The sequence below is a fragment of the Prorops nasuta genome, unplaced genomic scaffold (assembly GCF_024137725.1).
Source record: "Prorops nasuta isolate Cenicafe-Biocafe unplaced genomic scaffold, Cenicafe_Pnas_1.2 PNAS00010, whole genome shotgun sequence".
Lineage (NCBI taxonomy): Eukaryota > Metazoa > Arthropoda > Insecta > Hymenoptera > Bethylidae > Prorops > Prorops nasuta.
In genome coordinates this window covers 7,509,622-7,533,703 of record NW_027116807.1, presented here as the reverse complement: position 1 = coordinate 7,533,703, position 24,082 = coordinate 7,509,622, and the positions used below count along the sequence as shown (strand labels likewise).

Here is a 24,082-nt window from a genome sequence, read left to right as displayed (position 1 = left end):
TGTCACTGTGCTGAGGATGGAGCTATGAGGATTTTCAAAATTAAAATAAAGGAATAGACTAAACATAATGTGGTTATTGTGTCATCGTTGAGATTCAAACTATGTTAATTGAGACGGATAATAAAATGAACGAGTGAAAAAACTGAGTAAATACAATAATAAATAAAGAAGCTGACAAATTAGATATATAATATAAAATGTAAGATATTTTATAGTACTTTCTGGGATTTTATTTCAGATTAAATTATAGTAATGTGTTTACTATGTCACTACTGAGGATGGAGCTATGTGGATTGAACATTAAAATGAAAGGAATAGAGACACCATATTATGGTTACTGTGTCATCGCTGAGGATCAAACTGTGTTAATTGAGATGAATATTAAAATAAACAAGTCAACACATTGGGTAAATACGATACAAATAAAGAAGCTGGCTGATTACATTTATAATTTAAAATGTAAGATTTTATATAGTACTTTTTGGGATTTTGTTTCAGATTAAATTATAGTGAAGTGTTTACTATGTCAATGCTGAGAATGGAGCTATGTGGATTGAACATTAAAACAAAAAGAATAGATTCACCATAATGTTGTTTCTGTGTCATCGCTGAGGATCAAACTGTGATAATTGAGATGAATATTAAAATAAAGAAGCTGACAGATTAGATATATAATATAACATGTAAGATATTTTACAGTACTTTGTGAGATTTTATTTAAAGTTAATATATGTAAAATAAAATTTTTGTTTTCCTTTTACAATTGTATCTATATTAATTACTATATGTTGCAATCTCTTAAAATTAAGCCTCTGCTTTTATTAGCAAACTAATAGTTCCACACGGCAGTGATGCCAGAATCAAGCTTTTAGCAACAAAAATGAAGATAAGCGCTAGCCAGCAGCAGTATAGAAAATTTAAAGGGAAGCGGTACAAACACAACTATGCCTGGAGAGCATAGGTGTGATTTGGACTTCAGGTAACATTGGCTTTAGAAGAAGAGCGACTACCGCTAACCGTGACATTTTTACGTGTCATCCGTGTGAAGTGGTGCTGCGTTTACCTAATAACTCAAAGCAAATAAAAATGCTTTTCCTAAATTGATTTTTAATTTTGATAAAATAGTCAAATGTAGCCATTAATTAATTAGATTTGGTAATAAATACAGAAAATGCGTTTTATTATAACAAATGAGTTGAGGTAAAATAAACTCAATGTTTTTATATTAATCTGTTAACAAATGCATTTTTTTATTTATTATTGAGTCCAACAAATTAATGGTTATTAAAAAAAAAATTCCTTGTAATGAAAAAAAAATGAAAAAATTTTAAACTTCACCAAGACTCGAACACGAGCCCACCGCATGACAAACGGCAACCTTACCGCCTGCGCTACAGCGCTCACTTGATGTAACAAGAGCAAAACAGCCTTTTAAAGACTGACTACAATTCTTTCACTAACTCGTCATAAACGATAAAGAATTAGCTGCAATAATAAATACATTTATCTCCACAGAATTATTGCACTAAATTTATTATGTTTTTAATTTGAAGCATATATTTTACATGAAGATACGATACTTTAAGGGTGTTCATGCAATATATACTCTAAATACAAAACTATTCATATGCTCGTTTATCATAGTTATTCGACTACATATAACAAATATTATAATATTACTTAATTAATTTATGATAGTTGAGCATATGAATAGTTTTGTATATAGAGTACTGAATGGTTACCCTTAAATTATCATATCTTCATGCAAAATGTATGCTTCAAATTAAAAACAATAAATTTAGTGCAATAATGCTATGTAGATAAATGTATTTATTATTACAGCTAATTCTTGATCATTTATGACGAATTAATAAAAGAATTGTAGTCACTCTTTAAAAAGGCTGTTTTGCTCTTGGTAAATCATGTGAGCCCTGTAGCGCAGGCGGTAAGGTTGCCGTTTCTTATTCGGTGGGCTCGGGTACGAGTCTTGGTGAAGTTTAAAATTTTTTCATTTTTTTTTTCATTACAAAGAATTTTTTTTTAATAACCATTAACTTATTGGACTCAATAATAAATGAAAAATGCATTTGTTAACAAATTAATATAAAAACATTGAGTTTATTTTACCTCAACTCATTTGTTATAATAAAACGCATTTTTTGTATTTATTACCAAATCTAATTAATTAATGGCTACATTTGACCATTTTATCAAAATTAAAAATCAATTTAGGAAAAGCATTTTTATTTTATTTATTCACTTATACCATAAGTACATCAGCTGTCAGATAGATCAAAGCTGTCACTACTCCTTATTTCTTTATTACACTTTATTTTTCCGTATAATAAACATTTGTCTTCATTCACGCCGTTCACGGTGACAGGCTGTGAATATAATATATATAATTTTTGATATATTACGTTCTGCATTTAAGATGGCTACTGGCGTATTTCCGCTGGCAGTATACTTTGTGCAGTCTGCATTCCTTATATCAAAATTCACTTACTATAGAGCGTAGTACTATTCAAGATGGCGGACTTGGCAACCTTGCTACGGTAGTATAATTATACTACACTTGGCAACGCTGTCACTCACCTCTATTCGCTTGGTCCTAGTTGGTCCGAACACAGAATTACTAGACCGAGCTAATAGGGAATTCTAGAGAAAGCTTCGACCAAGTGAGTAGAGCCAATTTCGGCATTTTCCGAACTCGCCTAGTGTAGTAATATCATTTTCCATGTTAAATTACAGAGTGAAACTAGCCGAACCACACACGATTCAATTACCCATCAATCCCACCAGCGTTGCCAAGTCCGCCATCTTGAATAGTACTACGCTCTATAGTAAGTGAATTTTGATATAAGGAATGCAGACTGCACAAAGTATACTGCCAGCGGCAATACGTCAGTCGCCAATCGCCATCTTAAATGCAGAACGTAATATATCAAAAATTATATATATTATATTCACAGCCTGTCACCGTGAACGCCGTGAATGAAGACAAATATTTATTATACTGAAAAATAAAGTGTAATAAAGAAATAAAGAGTAGTGACAGCTTTGATCTATCTGACAGCTGAAGTACTTATGGTATAAGTGAATGAATAAAATAAAAATGCTTTTCCTAAATTGAATTTAAATTTTATAAAATGGTCAAATGTAGCCATTAATTAATTAGATTTGGTAATAAATACAAAAAATGCGTTTTATTATAACAAATGAGTTGAGGTAAAATAAACTCAATGTTTTTATATTAATCTGTTAACTAATGCACTTTTTTTATTTATTATTGAGTCCAATAAGTTAATGGTTATTAAAAAAAAATTCCTTGTAATGAAAAAAAAAATGAAAATATTTTAAACTTCACCAAGACTCGAACCCGAGCCCACCGCATGACAAACGGCAACCTAACCGCCTGCGCTACAGCGCTCACTTGATTTACCAAGAGCAAAACAGCCTTTTAAAAACTGAATACAATTCTTTCATTAACTCGTCATAAACGATCAAGAATTGGCTGTAATAATAAATACATTTATCTACACAGCATTATTGTACCAAATTTATTGTTTTTAATTTGAAGCATACATTTTGCATGAAAATATAATAATTTAAGGGTAACCATTCAGTACTCTAAATTTAAATACATTAAACTATTCATATGCTCATCTATCATAAATTATGCCATTACACGTGTAACATATATTATAATATTATTTAATTTATTTATGACAATGGAGCATATGAACAGATTAATGTATTTAGAGTACTGAATGGTTACCCTTAAATTATCATATCTTCTTGCAAAATGTATGCTTCAAATTAAAAACAATAAATTTAGTACAATAATGATATGTAGATAAATGTATTTATTATTACAGCTAATTCTTGATCATTTATGACGAATTAATAAAAGAATTGTAGTCAGTCTTTAAAAAGCCTGTTTTGCTCTTGGTACATCAAGTGAGCGCTGTAGCGCAGGCGGTAAGGTTGCCGTTTATCATGCGCTGGGCTCGTGTTCGAGTCTTGGTGAAGATTAAAATTTTTTCATTTTTTTTCTCATTACAAGGAATTTTTTTTTTAATAACCATTAACTTATTGGACTCAATAATAAATAAAAAATGCATTTGTTAACAAATTAATATAAAAACATTGAGTTTATTTTACCTCAACTCATTTGTTATAATAAAACGCATTTTTTGTATTTATTACCAAATCTAATTAATTAATGGCTACATTTGACCATTTTATCAAAATTAAAAATCAATTTAGGAAAAGCATTTTTATTTTATTTATTCACTTATACCATAAGTACATCAGCTGTCAGATAGATCAAAGCTGTCACTACTCCTTATTCCTTTATTACACTTTATTTTTCCGTATACTAACATTTGTCTTCGTTCACGCCTTTCACGGTGACAGGCTGTGAATATAATATAGTATATAATTTTTGATATATTACGTTCTGCATTTAAGATGGCTACTGACGTATTTCCGCTGGCAGTATACTTTGTGCAGTCTGCATTCCTTATATCAAAATTCAGTTACTATAGAGCGTAGTACTATTCAAGATGGCGGACTTGGCGCGACCTTGGACGGTATTCATAGTCGTTACTTATATTTAAGACCGACTTAAGCATAAGTTATCTTTTTCTATTACTGGCCCGTATGCACAGCAGTACAAAGTCAAAATTCGAACTTGACGTGCCAAATTCAAGTCAAGTCAAGTTTATCAAAATTTACTTGAAACCTGATAATCGGTCGTTTTCATAGTCGTTCCTCCATCTCGACTCGAACTCGACTCAGGCTAATGTTACGTAATTGTAGTATTGAAACTCGAGTCGAGGTGGAGGAACGACTATGAATACGATCGAATACCGCTGTTCTTTTGATTGAAATTGTTAGCCGGAAATTAGAAAAAGCATTTTAATATCTTCGCGTGACCTTAATTCAAAATTAAGACTACTTGATACATATATATATATACCTAATATATTTTCATATTTTAATTTAAATTAAAACTTCAAAGTGTTACAACATAAATAAAACATCTTTATAAAGTTATTTTAGTAATGTGTTAATTGTACCTCTTTATTTGTAATAGTTTTTAATATATTTATAATATTCAGCTTTCTCTTAGCTAGCTCATACGGCTCCATTATTTGAAAGATGACTGCAATGTCGTGTTCATATCCTAATGATGACGAAAATCTGTCTTCGGAAGAAGAATTATTCGAACTTAGGAATCGGATACCTATAGCTCAGTTACGTCGTAAATATCTTAAAGATAATGAAAACCATTTTGAAATATAAGACGATATGGAATTTAAACGAAGATACAGATTCAGCAAAGAATGTGTACTGCATATTTTATTGCCAATAATTACAGATAAGCTTGAATATAGAGGATCTCATCCAATTTCAATGATTAAAAAATTACTCATATGTTTAAGGTATTATGGGTCTAACTGTTTTCAGGTAAGTAATAGCTTAAAGTATGAGACTATATTTATATACATATTAATTAAACTTTGTACTATTATTATAACAATAAATAAATAATTATTATAGATTATCAGTGGAGATATACGAAAAATCCATCAAAGCAGTATATCTAGAATTGTAAAACAAATTTCTAACTGTTTTGCTGCGGAACTTAGTACTTATATTTTCCTTCCAAATACACCTCAGCATGTTAGGAAAACCATTGAAAAATTTAGCTCAATAAGTAATTTTCCTAATGTGATTGGAGCGATAGACTGTACTCATATCATGATAACTAATCCTGGAGGTCCTTATGGTGAAACTTTCCGTAATAGAAAAGGATGGTTTTCGTTAAATGTTCAAGTGGTTGGTGGGCCAAACTTAGAAATTATGGATATTGTAATTAGGCATCCAGGATCTGCACACGACTCTCTCATTTTTGATAGAAGTGCTGTTCGTGCACGTTTCGAGAGAAATGAACTTAATGGTATTTTGTTAGGAGATAATGGATATGCCAATAAAACTTATTTGTTAACACCAGTATTAAATCCTGTGACTGATAATGAAAATAGATACAATACAGCTCATATCAAAACCAGAAATACGGTTGAAAGATTATTTGGAGTATGGAAAAGGAGATTTTCCTGTCTTCATTCTGGTCTAAGGACTACACTTATTACATCAGCTGCCACTATAGCTGCATGTGCAGTACTGCACAATATATCCATAAGATATAATCAAAACGATGTTGATGATGCAGATGTTCTTGAAGTAGATTTGCAAGACGAAGATATGATGGAAAACTATAATGACGAGATAGACGATGAAGATTATGATCTGCAAACTGGATTACAATTCAGAAACCAATTTATAGCTACACATTTTAGTTAAAAGAAGCAATTAAATATATAATGTATACTGTACATAGTTTAACAAAAAAATGTATCAATAAACTAGTTTAACAAGCAATCATATTGATTGCTACACTACAAAAATTTTGGCATACCCTAAGATATTCGTAAGCTGTAACTAAATCAAAATCTGTAACGTAAGTTGGGCGCCAGGTTCCCGAAAGAACCACTGTACTGTAGTGACTGCAAAATACTGTATTCGTCAAACTAAAATGCCAACTAGCTCAGTGAATATAAGAGTAGGATTGCGGAAGCAGAGAGTGGGTGAGTTCCTGAAACGTAAAATGCAAAAGGATTTGGCAGTTCGGGTCAAATCACTACATACTATATTCGATAATAAAGTGTCTATATTTCCAAAAAGACATTGCTGTATTTGTCAGACTTCATAGCGCATAGATCGTTATTCGTATTCTACAAAACTATAACTCGAAATGGCGTAGAAAACGGTTTTCCGGAGTGCTCGGGATCAATCCAACGAATTTCTTCACTAAACAACTAACTAATCAAATAAAGGCCTACCCAAGGCAGGTGTTTCTCCTGCGACCTTTTAACTAAACGAAACTATACTCTCGCGAAGAGAACCGAACGGAGTAGCTCTTTCTGGGAGAATTCACCTCCGGGGTTCCTTCTGACGAGAAAACGAACTGTATTACCACGAGGTGATCGAGCGAGGTAGCTCCTTTCGGGGAGAATTCGACCTCGGGATGCACCCCTGGTTAAACGCGACGAACTGTACGAAACGTAACTGAAATTCGAAACTGAACGAATATCCCGGTCACTCTTTCATAACCGAATTCGACCCATCAACTATACTGTAAGCGCATAACCAATTTCTCGGAAAATACAATACTTTAATACGACATTATATACACGGTAATCGATAAAAGGACTTAACGTAAGTTATAGATAAAAATTATGTACATTTCATATCCGAAAACCCAAAGACGACTGTGTCCTTGAATTACTAGCGAATCTCAAAGTTTCTCGATATTAGACCATTGTTCCAATTTCTCATTTGTGTCCCTAATTCCCAATCCACGCACTTTGGGAGTATGTTCAACTCGTAATTCGTGGTTTTTGACGATTTCACGGCTATTAAGCGCGTTTTCCGAAGTTTACTCGTGATATAAGGATTTCTAGGAGCTGGGACTCCCGCTAACCTTTTCCGTTGGAGCTGGAGAACGACGGCTGAGCAGGATAAAGCAGAGCAGAGCAGAGCGGACCGGCGTCGAGCAGAGCTGAGCAGAGCAGATCGGAGCAGAGCAGAGCAGATCGGAGCAGAGCAGATCGAAGCAGAGCAGAGCAGAGCAGGGCAGAGCAGACAGGACAGCGCAGAGCAGCGTCGAGCAGAGCAGAGCAGGGCAGAGCAGATCGGAGCAGAGCAGAGCAGAGCAGGGCAGAGCAGAGCAGGACAGCGCAGAGCAGCGTCGAGCAACGTAGAGCCGAGCAGAGCAGAGCCGAGATGAGCAGAACAGAGCAGATCGGAGCAGAGCAGAGCAGAGCAGGGCAGAGCTGAGCAGAGCGGAGTCGAGTAGCTTCCATACTTTTCACTTGCTACGATGCGAGTCTTCAATTTCCGAGTTGCTAAAATCGCGACTGATCTTCTTCAGGACTAGATAACGAGTGTCGCAAAAATCGGGAAACACCAGCAACGAGCTGTTGGTCCCCTATCCCCAACCTTTCGTAACGCTAAATCTAATTGGCGGAGCCGATTAAGCTATTGGTACCCCCAATCAGATCCAAGGTCCGACTTCTTCCGAAAATTCAACTTGAATATTCGGGAGCCGCGGAAGGCCGTAGTTCGTTAGACCCAGTTAACATACGACTTTTGGGCCACGATCGTTACTCTACTTTATGACCTATCAATCATCGACCTTTATACTATATTTCGGATGATAGGTAGGCCAACCGTATATGGCCTGATTTTAGGGCCCTGATAATATGACCATAATATGTCTCCTTGTTCTATAGGTAGAGATATACATATATATATATATATCTTTTTAGTGAACATGTATTATCTTAAAATAGTACATGGTCACATGATATATCAATGAATCTTAACATATATTATTGTGGGGAAGTAAAATTTGCAGAAAAAATAACATCTTAAAAGAATAATAATATTATTGTAGAAAAATTATAAAAGCAAGTACACGCTTTTTATTTCTAACAAAAAGCATTTATAACAGATGTTTTATAACAAATTATTACTTTACAACTGTTAAACAAAAATGAAATTATGAAACGACTAATATTACAGTCTTTCATTGTATGAAAAATATTTACTAACATGTAAAGCCTATAATATTCATAAAGTTATTTAAGCATCATTTTCTTCATTTTGATTTTCAAGCGAATCCTCTGCCTTTAATAATTTAAGTATTTGTATTTGGGATTCAGCTTTGGCCGCATCTAACTTCAATTTATGTATTTCACGCTGCTGCACTATCGACTCTGCAATTTTAATTGCTGTCAGCGTTTCTACATAATTTTGTATTTTAAATTCTTTGACTTGTGGACAATATTCATTTAATATTTTCTTCACTTCAGTATTGAACAAATTTTCTTCATTATTCAAGTTTATAGTGTTTAATGAACTATTTAATTTATAAGGTTCAGTTCTGAAATGTTCATTCATTTGAGTATCAAAACTATCGACACTTTCATGATTTCTTTCAAACTCTGAAGTTTTATTGAAACTAAAATTCGATTCTCGAAATTTTATAAAAGAATCATCATCATTATGCTCTCGATAATATGTACCAGCAAAATTCTTATCTGGTGGAATGTTATCTACAATAAAGACTCTAAAATCAAAACTTATCAGCTACATTTTCAAAGGTGAAACTTAACTCACTTACGATCCCTTTCAAATGCAGCAGTACTATCAAACGAATTAAGTAGTTCTACATCACAATGTGCTGTAATAGCATCAACTTTTTCTTGAATCGTATCGCTGCCTGTTACTAATGGTGGACCACCACCAGTTATAAGACGATGAGCTTTCTGCTCAGTGTGTCGCTTCCTCGATCTACAAATTAATATTAAATATTATATTTTTTAAATATATATTCATTTATTAATATTTGGTCCAAATATATTTATAAAAAATGTTCCTACAGAATACTTTATACTCTATATATGTACTAATCAAAAGGTAACATACGTTTGTACTAAATTTTGCCAACATTTTCTAAGTTGTGCCGGAGTTCTTTGCGAAAAATCATAGGCATTAAATATGTTAGTAATTTTTATCCAAGCTTCATCCTTCTTTTTGCAAATTGTTCCATTAGTGGATTTATTTTGTAAGATATGTTTGTACTGTTCAACCAGATCGCACAGAATTTCCTTTTCTCTATCAGTATAAGTAATTCGTCCCATTCTAAGATGCTGAAATTTAACAAGCAAGGTTATAGATAAAATAAATATACTAATTGCAATACTTATCATAAAAATAAAAATGTTATTATATACATTGTCATCCTATGAATTTATAAATTTTCTTTGCATGAAAATTGATTATATAAAAAATTGATAGATTGCAAAAATAAAAATGGTACCACACGGACAAATTTTGTCATTAGTAATTTTTTTTCCTCGCGTTAGCTATTGCTTAGCAACGAGAATTGTTACTTTATTAAACATACAAATCGTTGATATTCGCACATTATTTACGCCGATGCGCAGTGCAATATACGAAGTGACATTTCTTGTTGCTTAGCAATAGCTGAACGAGAGGAAAAATTTTCTAATGGCAAAGTTTCTCCGTGTAGTACCATTTTTATTTTTTCAATCCATTAATTCTTTATATAACCAATTTTCATACAAAGAAAATTTATAAACTTAAAGGATGACAGTGTATATAATAACATTTTTATTTTTATGATAAGTAAGCAATTAATATACTTATTTTATCTATAACTTTGCTTGTCAAATTTCAGCATCTTGGAATGGGACGAATTATACTTATACTGATAGAGAAAAGGAAATTCTATGCGATCTTGTTGAACAGTAGAAGCATATATCTTACAAAATAAATCCACAAATGCAACAATTTGCAAAAAGAAGGGTGAAGCTTGGATAAAAATTACTAACATATTTAATGCCTATGATTTTTCGCAAAGAACTCCGGCACAACTTAGAAAATGTTGGCAAAATTTAGTACAAACGTATGTTACCTTTTGATTAGTATGTATATAGAGTATAAAGTATTCTGTAGGAACATTTTTTATAAATATATTTGGACCAAATATTAATAAATGAATATATATTTAAAAAATATAATATCTAATATTAATTTGTAGATCGAGGAAGCGACACACTGAGCAGAAAGCTTATCGTCTTATAACTGGTGGTTGTCCACCATTATAGTAACAGGCAGCGTTACGATTCAAGAAAAAGTTGATGCTATTATAGCACATTGTGATGTAGAACTACTTCATTCGTTTGATAGTACTGCTGCATTTGAAAGGAATCGTCAGTTAGTTAAGTTTCATCTCTGAAAATTTAACTGATAAGTTTTAATTTTAAAGTCTCTTAAATACAAAATATAATTTTTTCATTAATTATAGTAGATAGAATTCCACGAGATAAGAATTTTGATGGTATGTACATATTATCAAGAGCATAATCATGATGATACTTCTATAAAATTTCGAGAATCGAATTTTAGTTTCAATAAAACTTCAGAGTTTGAAAGAAATCATAAAAGTGCTGATAGTTTTGATATTTAAATGAATTACCATTTTAGAACTGAATCTTATGAATTAAATAGTCCATTAAACACTATAAACCTGAATAATGAAGAAAATTTGTTCAATATTAAAGTGAAGAAAATATTAAATAAATATTATTCACACGTAAAAGAATTTAAAATACAAAAGTATGTAGAAACTCTGATAGCAATTAAAATCACAAGAGTCGATAGTGCAGCAGCGTGAAATACATAAATTGAAGTTAGATGCGGGGCCGAAGCTGAATCCCAAATAAAAATACTTAAATTATTAAAGGCAGAAGATTCGCTTGAAAATCAAAATGAAGAAAATGATGCTTAAATAACTTGATAAATATTATAGACTTTACATGTTAGTAAATATTTCTCATACAATGAAAGACTGTAATATTAGTCGTTTCATAATTTCCTTTTTGTTTAACAGCTGTAAAGTGATAATGTGTTATAAGACATCTGTTATAAACGCTTTTTGTTAGAAATAAAATGCCTGTACTTGCCCTTATAACTTTTCCATAAATGTTATTATTTTTTTAAAATGTTATTTCTACTGCAAATTTTACTTCCCCTCATAATATGTATTATATAGTTACATCGTTAGCTATTCATATATTGTTAATTATTTTTATTAATTGAAACTATTTTTTCTGTCAGAAAGATTAAACATGCTCAAAGCAGCTAGGGGGTCTTTTTCATGAAAAATGTATACATATATATATATATATATATTTATTTTTTCCATAGTAGGTACAATTAATATATATGTTAAGATTCATTGATATATCAATATGATTGCTTGTAAAACTAATTTATTCAAAAATTTTGTGTGTTAAACTATGTATACATAAATGACCGGCATATATGGTGTCCCTTGATGCGTTTAGGAACCGCGTTTTATAAAGCCTCTCACCAATACTCACCATAGTCACCATTAGTAACTCAAGACGGAAAGCTCCAGTTAGCATTCATTTTAGATTAGAAAAACTTTAAATTTTGTTGTTCTAAGATTTTTTAATCTAAATTGTATGCTAACTCGCGCTTTCCATCTTGATTTACTGATGGTGATGAGGGCCCTAAAATGCGGTACCTAAATGCATCAAGGGACGCCATATATGCCGGCTGGCCATTGTACAATATACATTATTATATTTAATTGTTCCATTTAACTAAAATGTGTAGCTATATATTGGTTTCTGAATTGTAATTCAGTTTGCAGGTCATAATCATCATCATCTATCTCATCATTATAGTTTTACATCATATCTTCATCTTGCAAATCGACTTAAAGAACATCAGCATCATCAACTTTGTAACATTTCGAATTTTTTATTTCATCGAAACTTTAAAAATGTATTACGTATCTACATGGACCGAACAAGCTTAAGTTCGAATGAAGCCAACGCGGAGATATAAAAAGGCTTTTTCTAGTTTTCAAGCTAACAATTTTAATCAAGGCACCATCAGCAGATTTCAAATAAACTTTGATATCTTAGCTGTGTTTTATTTAGCTACAATTTTAACACTTTCTACACTTTCCGTATTTTTATCTTTATCCATTGTATAAGTTGACACCCTAAAAAGTGCACAAAGTGTAAAAAGTGTAGAAACTTTCTCTGCTAAAACGAACAGACTTCTTGACTTCATTTGAATTTGACGCGTCAAGTACGAATTTTGACTTTAGTATATACTGCTGTGCACAGGGGTGCTTGAATATTAGTCAAGGAAGCTGAACGAATTTCAAGAAATGACTGCTGAAGTAAAACTTAAGTCAAGTCGATGTACCGCTGTGCATACAGGCCACTGTTAGGTGAAAAAGGACAATCGATACTTTAAGTCAGACTTAAATATAAGTAACGACTATGAATACCGGCCCTTGCCTGAGAGTCCTGGTGCTGGGATTCTGTAACTTCCCAGCGATGATTGTCGGTATCGCTAACTACCGATAGTTGTCGCTTGCAGTAACGAAAAGAGCGATTCTGTAACTTCCGTCTATATGGATTCAGTAACTAGTTATCGACAACTTTCGGTAATTGAATCGAGTTACCGAGAGATATCGCTAAGAGCGATTCTGTAACACAAAGTTTTCGATAATTGGTGTTAAAAATGGCGGTCGCTACCGAATTCTATCGTTAACTTAACGACGACCGTGATAGGCGTCGGTAGATGTTTACCGAGAAAGTAAATATAATAAATGTCACAAATATTTCTTAAATTAATATTTAGAAATCACAAAAAAGTACTTACAATAAATTTTCTTTATAAATTAAGGCTTACAGTAAAAATCTTAGGAAATAAAATTTAATATTTTTCCAATTTTTATATTTAAAAATAAATATATATATATATATATGCGGAGGTTTTCTCTAAAATATAGAATTAATTGTATTATTTAACTATAGCACACAGGCACTAACTGTACATTGTCTAACTCAAAAAAATGTTAAAACATTAATTTTTAATACTTATTTTAATTAAAATATACTTACGTTTTAATACTTCTTTTAAATAAAATATGATAATTTTGCTATAGTAAGAATTGCTATAGTCAAAAATGATATAGTCAAGTAACACAAAAATTCCTATTTCGGTTGGTATTAATACACCAATATTACCAGCTTCCCTAGAACCTTAACGAATTTTATCGTTATCGTACAAATATGAGTTGCACCGACTATTGTCGTAAAGCTAAAGTTACAGAATCGCTCATTCGTTAGCGCAAGCGATAACTGTCGGTAGTTAGCGATACCGACAGCTGTCGTTAAGGGGTTTGACCCACTTGAGGCCAAAAACACTCACAATATAATAGTTGATGTGGTATATATTATTTATTACAAGCATTGTGAGTTTTTGGTGGAATGCGTGCAAGGAAATGCAAAGGTTTATTAAAGTTATTCGTCGGATAAATTTTATATTAGTACCGCTGAACCTCTAGCGACATCTATCTCGGTCGTTGTTAAGTTACAACGATATTATTAGTTTTCCTTTCAATAAAAAACTCAGTGAAATATCAATTCTCAGCTAAATGATTCGGTTTAGTACAATTTATATTAACTTCAATTGTTCGTAACTCCGTCGCTTAACTAAGATTGAACTGAGAGTTTTCTTACAAAGGAAAGGTACGTTTATTCGGTAGGATTCGGTAGGTTACCGACAGTACCGACATTACAAGCGACAATCATCGCTGACTCTGAGTTACAGAATCGCACTTAGCGATTTCTGTCGGTAACTGGACTTAACGATACCGAAAGTTGTCGCTAAGAGTTACAGAATCCCACTACTGAGACGCGTTTGCCGCGTTTGCCAACACCAGCGCCGCCTACCGGTAGGGATTGCCTCGGGACGGGACCTCGCATGCGCAATCTCCTGTTTCATCTCTGGTATTACGTAGTCTACCTTGTTCATTTGACACACCCTGACTGACTGGACCGACGGTCTACATACTTTCTGGCAACACAGGGTCAAACTCTTTTTCCCGCGGATCGTGGACGAGGCTGATTACTGTTACGGTGTTTGTTGCTTTTAAATATTAAAATGGTAAGCGATTTAATACTGTGATAATAAAGTATTCCCCATAATGAAATTGTTAGCTTTTTTCTATATTTATTAAATAATATGAGGAAATAAAGATGTGTATTTTCTTGATCGATTAAAAAAACTGAACGGATCACCGTGCCCACGCCCCACACGGTCCATATTGTAATGGTTCGTTTTATTAATATTTCGAGTTAAATATTCATTATTTGTGTGATTAATTTATAATATTCAACTAATTATAATTCAAGCTATTATTTATAGCAATGACTTATTATTTAAAAGATGTTCTCAAGCCAACGTAACCTAAAATTTCTTAGAATATCTAGTACAATTTTTTCATTGGCTTTTCATTTTTTTTGCTCAATAAATTGTTTTCTGTAGTATTATTATTTAAATAATTATACTTTATTCCTTAGGGCTTTATCAAAGTGGTAAAGAACAAACAGTACTTTAAAAGGTACCAAGTGAAATTTAAGAGGCGTCGTGAAGGTAAAACTGATTATTATGCAAGAAAACGATTGACTATCCAAGACAAAAATAAGTATAACACACCTAAATACCGGTTGATTGTACGCTTGTCAAACAAAGACATTACTTGTCAGGTAGATATAATTCTAAGTATCATTTCTAACTCAAATTTTAATCTTTTATGCTTCATCTAATGATGACAAACAAACCTAGCTCGCTTTGATGCATCTATGAAGAAACTATCTTGTTCCCTAATTTATTTAAGTCTGATAAATGAAGCTATAAGTAAATCTAAATGAAAAATTTGTCAATAATGTTAGTGAATATACTTTATGAATAAAATGTTCTGAAATGATTGCATTATGAATATTCTCAACAGGTTGCTTACAGCAGGATTGAGGGAGATAGAATTGTATGTGCAGCATACAGTCATGAATTACCAAATTATGGAGTAAAAGTTGGACTTACCAACTATGCTTCTGCTTACTGTACTGGTCTTCTTCTGGCTAGAAGAGTGAGTAATATTGTTTATCACTTATCATGATTAATATAAGATTCATCAAATGATGACCTACCTAGCTCGCTTCGATGAATAACTGAAGAAAACTCTTTGTTCCCTAATATATATAAATCTGATAGATAAGACTGATTAGTTTTTAACTTTTAGAATTTTGACTCCCTATTTTTATAATATTTTATTTTTCTGATGATAGCTTTTGAAGAAATTGGGGCTTGATAGCCTTTATAAAGGTTCTTTAGAAGTTACTGGTGACGAATACAATGTTGAAGAGTTGGACGAGGGTCCAGGTGCTTTCCGCTGTTATCTTGATACAGGTCTCATGCGCACAACCACTGGTGCTAGGGTCTTCGGTGCCATGAAGGGTGCTGTTGATGGTGGACTAAATATTCCACACAGGTAAGTTTATTGAATAAACAAAGAATAGATGTAAAAAAAAATTAATGATGAATATTGACAACATGCGCGTCATCTGAGTTAACATCAAAGTTTTCTTTATTGCTGTGTTTTACAGTAATATTGTTAACTTAGTACCCTGCAAAGATTATAAAGTGTCTCTGAAATTAAAAAGGAAAAAACCTATTGAAACTAGACTTATTGTAGGATTCACACTAAAGAATATTAATTTATAAACAGCACAAAGAGGTTCCCAGGCTATGACAATGAGTCAAAATCCTTCAATGCTGATGTCCATAGACAACACATCTTTGGTCAACATGTGGCCAATTATATGAAATCATTAGAAGAGGACGATGACGAGGCCTTCAAACGCCAGTTCTCACAATATATAAAGAACGGAATCGCCTCCAGCAGCGTAAGTTTTGTTCATTAAAGTAATTAGTCGTCCAGCTTTAAATTGTTTCAAGAAATCATTTGTTGAAGCGTCGCAGCTGGACCAAAGAAATTACAGTAACACATTAGGTTAAATGTAAATTTCTGACATTTTTCCTACTGGGAGTTGTAACAATTAATTTCAAATGGATGTAGTATCTAAACCGACTTTTTCCTTCTGTCTGAATATTATAATTTTGTTATTTTATTTTAGATTGAAGAAATTTATAAGAAAGCCCATGAAGCTATTCGTGCCAATCCAGAACACACCAAGGTAGTTAAGGAGAAGGAGCCTGTGAAGAAACGTTGGAATCGCGCTAAGCTTTCATTGTCCGAACGTAAGAATCGCGTTGCACAGAAGAAGGCATCCTTCCTCAAGGCCCTGGAGGAAGCAGAAGCTTAATTGTTACCCTTTTATTGTCATGTGCACCTTTCTCATACTACAAACAAACAGATCTTTTATAACAATTTCAATGTGTAAGAATACTGAGTGGTATGAGAATAAATTGAATTAAATGACAGAATGAAAGACAGAAGAGTTGCTCTTTATTTATAATGTAAAATAACTTGATGGTGTTAGATTATAGTTTTTATAAATCCAATAAAAAAATCTTTTTGAACGTTTATAGTAAAAACTAGTAATTGGAACATTTCCGTGTGTATGTATGTATATTAGTCTAAAAATTCTGTTAATTGCCGTGTAGAGTATTCACGAAATTTAACTTTAATATTTGGTTAAAAAGTATTTTTGTGTTTTAAAAGAACTCAAAAAGCAATTAAAATGTTCTATGGCAATGATTTATTATAACATGAACTTAAATTTTACACAAAAATAGTATGGAGAGTATAACAGCAGACATACATCAACTAATGCAATTCCACTGAGATATTTGTATAATAAGCTATAAAAATCAAAAGAAACACTATTACTGATACTTTTAGAACTTGCTATTTTTGCAGAATTGATAAGCTGACTGATATAATCCTCTGTTATAAAGCTCTCAATATTTTGCTCTGATATTTTTATACTAGATATATTTTGGTTTACAACTAACTGTAAAAATTTAGTATCAACAATGTTAAACCCTGTGGAGAAAGTACTTCATATTATCATGCTTTTCACTGAATTTAAATAATACATTTTTAAGCTACAACAAAGCCAATATTATTTTTTGTCTGAAAATTGTTAGGAGTTATGAATTAATCAGTTGAATTTATTAAAAATAATATTGAACAACGGATAAAATAGTCTTTAAAGGCTTTAACGGAAAAGTGATAATCTACTTCGCGCACCAGGCAATCTACCTTGTGAATCAAGTAAACCAGCTTGAATATTTGCTAATGACGGCATATTTCGAATATCACCGCGAGCTGCTACACTTGGTGGTGATTTGAGTAATCGAGCTGAAATTCTCTTAATGTCATCTTTCGTTACAGCATCTATGAGAGAAATCAAAAAGTTTAGTATAAAGTATTACTGTTATTATCCATATAATTTATTTCCTTATAACAATGTAATTACCAATTGCTTTAATATAGTACTCCGGACGTTTTCTAGTTCCAGTTGCCAAAACTTGTCTAGCAATATCCTCAAATATTACAGGCCTTTGCTCTAGGTTCATTAAAAGCATCGATTGCAGTTGCTTTTTCGCTCTCTGCAATATGATATTTAAAAGTCAACTTTTACTTTAAACCTGAAAGTATAAATGAAAAGTTTTACACTTACCGCTAATTCTGAATCACTGATCTCTCCTGACATAGCTACTAGTTCATGAACAACTACTTCAACCATTTCTTTCACGTATTGAGGAGTGGACGAGGCATGTATACAAAACAATCCACTGTCTACATAAGCCTGATTGTATGCAGTTGCACTGTACAGCCAATGGTATCTGTTTAGTACATTGGTATAAAGACGAGTATACATGCCCTTTCCTGGACCACCTGCACTAAAGCTTCCACCTCCACCCATTATCATATTTAAAACGCACATGGGTATAAAATCTTTATCTTGATGAGACACACCTTCCAATCCTATAGCTATATGAGATAATTCTGGTAAACCACTGGGTCCAGCATAAACTGGTACATTACACTCATCCTGCAATATTCGAACATTATTTTTTTCATATTAATGCTGATTATTATTTTATTAACGACTATTCATATAATCCACATACCAATAAATAACCACCAGTATATTGTGCTAAAGATGTATCAACTTTTAAATTGGAGTCATCTATTATAAGGGTTTTCTCGTCTTCCCAAATAGGCTTTTCTTTAATAAAGTACCTAAAAAGGTGAATTAGCTATTAAATCAGGGCTTTAATGATTATAAATGTGTAAAGGTAAGTAATAGTAACCTTTACTGTATTAATACTTATGTACATATTTACTTTTCTACAGCTTCAACCAAGGCCTTGTGCTCAATACCAGAAGCTGCAATTACCATCCTGCTTGGTGCAAAATGATGCTTTAAGTAAGTGAATAAAATTTGCCTACTGATTTTGTTAATATTTTCAGCAGGGCAAATTTTTGGTAAACCTAATGTGTTATCACGATAAGCAGCCTAAGAAACATTTTCTTTATTTATACACTTACATTCTTAATTAATCAAATTGTTTTTATAGAATTTACTTACTGCATGTATCATATCCATGATAATTGGCTCTTGTTCCGGTTTACTTTCTAATGCTTCCAATTCAAATTGGACAGTTTGTCTCGCTATACTAAGCTATATAAGTAATTCACCTTAATTAAAATTATATGTAAGAATAAATGTAAATTTATATTGTAGAGTTAGACAAACCTCCTCTTCTGTAATTCTTGGTCTTAAAGTAATGTCACCTAATATTTGGGTCACTGTGTCTATTCCTTTCCTTTCTATAGATGCAGCATACACAAATGTATCTCGAGATGCTTGACAATCACAAATACCTCCATGCTTTTCTATAGTATGCATTATATGATCTTTGTTATTGTAGGATTTTGTTGACTGTAGAATATATGATTTTAGTGTTATTTAAAAGCTGAAATTTTTTTATACAAACTTACATTAAAAGCCAGCTTTTCTAGAAAGTGAGAGACACCACTAGGATATGCAACTTCATATCTGGGACCAGAATCAATTAGAACTAGAAGTATAATATTATTAAAAAACAGTAATAGCTCTTACATTGCTTAGGTCTTTTCTAACTTACCTCCTACTGTACAAAATTGTCCAAAATGATTCTCAGATGCTACTTTAAGACCATTAGACAGAACTGTGATCTGTGTTTCTTGATCTTGTTGTTTTATTGTAGAGTAGACTGCTTCAGGTAAATTTTGTATTGGCTGTGATAAAGGTGGAAATCTTGCAAGACAAGAAATCACATCATCTGGTATTTTTTGTGAAGACAGATAACATCGTTGTGAGAGATTCAAGTTCCTTGGGGACGAGCTGTATTAATTTAAATTATTATCAAAGGGGCTTGAAAAAAACATAAAAAGCGTTTTATATATCATTATTCACTTAATACACTAATTGTGACAAAATGACATAAATAGAAATATAAATCCACACTATAATTAGACTCAGTTAGGATCCAAGAATTATTCCTTCAAGGTTATTATCAAAAATACTTACTAATTTTTTATTAACGAAAGAAGGTGTATAGGAGGAGCTTTGCTCAACATTTTTTATATTAAATGTCACAGCTGGATATTGGACGTGTGCCGGGCGTGAAGACGGTCTGGGTGGGACTTGGGAGGCAATGGGAGGTCTAGGGAACACTGGAACTCTTGTCGATACTAGACTCGATACGATATCGGAACGCTTAGAATCGATATCTCGATATATCGAGAGGCTAAAAAGGTACGATTTCACTTGTCGCTCGTCGCTAGCGACAAATGGTCACGTGAGACAAAGTATACTACACTTTCTCCTTATTCTGTCGCTAGCGACACTGAAATAAAGTTGGATTTATCCAACTTTTCAGCGACATCGCTAGTATCGCCCGTATCGCCTGTATCGCTGCTCTGTATGTATTCAACTGAACGGAACAGGCGGATCGTGTGAATTTTAAATTTGAAAAATGGATGGAAATTCAAATTGAAAATACATTTGTCACATTTATAGCAAGCCGATACATATGAAGCTAAAAAATAATATAATGAATAATTATTGTAATTAATATATAAAAAACGTTGAATATAATTAACCCAAAAAACAGGCTTTGCTTGTAAAATAATACGGCCAGAGTGAAGCTGTTATACCGCCCTAGAATATAGATGCGGAAAGACGAGTATCTGTTTAATTATAAAAGATATTCAATTTGTGCATAGGACCTTCTCGAATCCTCTTGTTATTTGCTTTCGCAAAGGTCATATAAAAAAATTGAATATCTCTTATAGTTAAAAAGATATGCATCTTTTTCTACTAATGTTTTGGGGCGGTTTAAGTTCCTCACCCTGTATAGATTTCTTACTAAAAACAGAATCTTAAATTGTAACATTTTTATTACAAAATAAATTCAATTAAGTTTTATTATGAGTAACATGTAGCAACAATTAATTTTACTAATAAAATTATCAAACTAGGGATAATCATAACTTTACTAATGTAAATTATTATTTTCTGATATATGAACTATATAATTTTCATCCTCTCATGCTATATAGGAAAATGAAGGAATTATTTTCATAACAAGGATTTAAGAAAACATTCATTTCAAATATATATGAAACCTTTATTAATTCCTCATTCAATATATGTGTATACCTCATAACTTTTGATTATTATTATAATATTCACAATTTTTTTATACATATGCAAATTAAATTCAAATGTCATATACCATAACACGACACCACAGTCACTACACCTAAGAAACCATTATGCGATTGCTGCTAGCGATTACCTGTTTCCTTCGTTCCTACATTCAGAACCCGCCTCAGAATATGTCGCTGCTAGCGACGAGCGACAAGCGACAAGTGAAAACATAGGAGAGATAAACTGCATATTCTGTCGCTAGTGTCCATCTTGGATTGCATATACTATATCATCTTATATTTATCGCTAGCGACGAGCGACAAGTGAAATCGTACCGTTTTCACTTGTCGCTTGTCGCTCGTCGCTAGCAGCGACATATTGGCTGCGTTTCAAAACTTTAGCGCTATGGTAGCGCTAGGTAAAATACGTGTCATGATTGGTCATGATTGGTCAAATTGATTCAACTGACCAATCATGATATAGCGCTACCTTAGCGCTTAAAATTTGAAACGCAACCATTCTGAGGCGGGTTCTGAATGTAGGAACGAAGGAAACAGGTAATCGCTAGCAGCAATCGCATAATGGTTTCTTAGGTGTAGTGACTGTGGTGTCGTGTAATGGTATATGACATTTGAATTTAATTTGCATATGTATAAAAAAATTGTGAATATTATAATAATAATCAAAAGTTATAAGGTATGCACCTATATTGAATGAGGAATTAATAAAGGTTTCATATATATTTGAAATGAATGTGTTTTCTTAAATGCTTGTTATGAAAATATTTCCTTCATTTTCCTATATAGCATGAGAGGATGAAAATTATATAGTTCATATATCAGAAAATAATAATTTACATTAGTAAAGTTAAAATTATCCTTAGTTTGATAATTTTATTAGTAAAATTCATTGTTGCTACATATATGTTACTCATAATAAAACTTAATTGAATTTATTTTGTAATAAAAATGTTACAATTTAAGATTCTATTTTTAGTAAGAAATCTATACAGGGTGAGGAACTTAAACCGCCCCAAAACATTAGTAGAAAAAGATGCATATCTTTTTAACTATAAGAGATATTCAATTTTTTTATATGACCTTTGCGAAAGCAAATAACAAGAGGATTCGAGAAGGTCCTATGCACAAATTGAATATCTTTTATAATTAAAGAGATACTCGTCTTTCCGCATCTATATTCTAGGGCGGTATAACAGCTTCACTCTGGCCGTATTATTTTACAAGCAAAGCCTGTTTTTTGGGTTAATTATATTCAACGTTTTTTATATATTAATTACAATAATTATTCATTATATTATTTTTTAGCTTCATATGTATCGGCTTGCTATAAATGTGACAAATGTATTTTCAATTTGAATTTCCAAACATTTTTCAAATTTAAAATTCACACGATCCGCCTGTTCCGTTCCGTTGAATACATACAGAGCAGCGATACAGGCGATACGGGCGATACTAGCGATGTCGCTGAAAAGTTGGATAAATCCAACTTTATTTCAGTGTCGCTAGCAAGGTTGCCAAGTGTAGTACTTTCGGTACTACCGTAGGGTAGAGGGTAAAGTGCCATAAAATTTTATAGTTACTTTCTAGGGATGGAGCTTTCGATGAGTAGACTATATTATAATGTATTTTGTGCGCATGCGTGCGAGTAGAAGAAACTTACGAACACAAGTAATCCAAAAATGTTTTCATGTAAATGTGTGTGCATTGATACTTACAGCTGAAATTAAAAGATTATAATAAGTAATATAGAAAGTTTGAGGCATAAAAGAATTAAAAGTATAATAACCATCTCTGTAAGAAAACCAAAGAGAAATGGCCTGTCATTCACTATACATATTGATGCCATATGGCATATGCACAAAGAATATAACAAAAATACTTTTAGATAAGTATATCTTTTGTATATAATAAGTGCATATTCAAGAATAAATCTTTTGTATGCTTTGTGGATGTATTTTGTTTATTTTACAGATTTAATAATTTATTTATTGTAAGCCATCTTCAATTTTTTATTGATCTAAAGTTTACATAGAATGGAAATCTCCCACAGAATAATTTCCATACCCTTCGACAAAGAGTGAAAGATCAACTTAGTAATTTTTGACATATTGTCTAACAATAGCATGTTATATATTGTGTTTATATGCTTGATTAACACTAATACTTTACATATCGAAAGTACTCTTGACTATTTAATTAGAAAAATTTCATCATACAGTCTTAGGTCTAGTTGAGATAGTGTCTTTAATAGGTCTGTTGATTTGATATTATTTGTAATATTCTAATGTATTTTTCATATTATTATTATATGTCGAGTTTCGAAGCTGCAATTAAGATCCTCATACCGTGTTTAATGATTACAGGAAGTTCAACTTATATATAAAAGAAGAAAATATTTGGAATTGTCATACAAGAATGAGATAAGGAAATGGAGGAATTTTTAACAGCAGCCATAAAGGAAATTTTACAAGTATTTTCTGAACGGTGTGAAAAGATGAGAACAATTCAACAACTCCTATGGTAGCATGTGTGGTATCTATGCTATTATTGTAATATGTATAGTTTGCTACGACTTTATATCTTCAACAATAACACAGACCTGGAAAATTCAATTTTCTCAGTTTCAAGAATGGACGGGAAGGAGGGGGGGGGGGGGGAGGGGCAATTCTTCCATTTTTTTACTGAATATGAATGTGGCTTTGAAATTTCTCTATCACATCAGGTGTTTTGAAATATCAGTTAAATGGCTGAAAAACGGCTGTTTTCCTCAGTTTATGATTTTTATTTTAGAGAACAAATTTTCTTTTTGTAAATTACCACTATTGCATCGCATCCTGC

The 24,082-nt window shown here is 32.1% G+C and overlaps 4 protein-coding genes across 5 annotated transcripts; 2 read left to right on the top strand and 2 right to left on the bottom strand.

Annotated features, from left to right (window-relative positions):
- Positions 1-5,166: 5,166 nt before the first annotated feature.
- On the top strand, positions 5,167-6,372 carry LOC136777137 (putative nuclease HARBI1). Its single transcript, XM_066733211.1, has 3 exons — positions 5,167-5,269; positions 5,312-5,475; positions 5,569-6,372. Exons 1-3 carry the CDS (start codon positions 5,167-5,169, stop codon positions 6,370-6,372), a joined length of 1,071 nt encoding a protein of 356 aa, XP_066589308.1.
- Positions 6,373-8,715: 2,343 nt separating this feature from the next.
- On the bottom strand, positions 8,716-10,063 carry LOC136777136 (uncharacterized). The gene is made up of 4 exons (XM_066733210.1): positions 10,043-10,063; positions 9,562-9,785; positions 9,257-9,426; positions 8,716-9,188 (listed from the first exon to the last, which is right to left on the bottom strand). Exons 1-4 carry the CDS (start codon positions 10,061-10,063, stop codon positions 8,716-8,718), a joined length of 888 nt encoding a protein of 295 aa, XP_066589307.1.
- Positions 10,064-14,526: 4,463 nt separating this feature from the next.
- Positions 14,527-17,010, top strand: RpL5 (ribosomal protein L5). 2 transcript variants are annotated; one of them, XM_066733428.1, is made up of 6 exons: positions 14,527-14,658; positions 15,075-15,260; positions 15,506-15,640; positions 15,840-16,042; positions 16,280-16,457; positions 16,689-17,010. In XM_066733428.1, exons 1-6 carry the CDS (start codon positions 14,656-14,658, stop codon positions 16,875-16,877), a joined length of 894 nt encoding a protein of 297 aa, XP_066589525.1. In that variant the 5' UTR covers positions 14,527-14,655; the 3' UTR covers positions 16,878-17,010. The 2 variants fall into 2 exon arrangements, with proteins under 2 accessions (XP_066589525.1, XP_066589526.1); XM_066733429.1 differs by lacking the exon at positions 14,527-14,658 and adding an exon at positions 14,691-14,826.
- Positions 17,011-17,138: 128 nt separating this feature from the next.
- LOC136777250 (mitochondrial-processing peptidase subunit alpha) lies at positions 17,139-20,257 on the bottom strand. Its single transcript, XM_066733426.1, has 10 exons — positions 20,100-20,257; positions 19,675-19,913; positions 19,529-19,608; positions 19,284-19,469; positions 19,116-19,208; positions 18,871-19,043; positions 18,655-18,766; positions 18,201-18,575; positions 17,997-18,129; positions 17,139-17,914 (listed from the first exon to the last, which is right to left on the bottom strand). Exons 1-10 carry the CDS (start codon positions 20,147-20,149, stop codon positions 17,736-17,738), a joined length of 1,620 nt encoding a protein of 539 aa, XP_066589523.1. The 5' UTR covers positions 20,150-20,257; the 3' UTR covers positions 17,139-17,735.
- Positions 20,258-24,082: the final 3,825 nt, after the last annotated feature.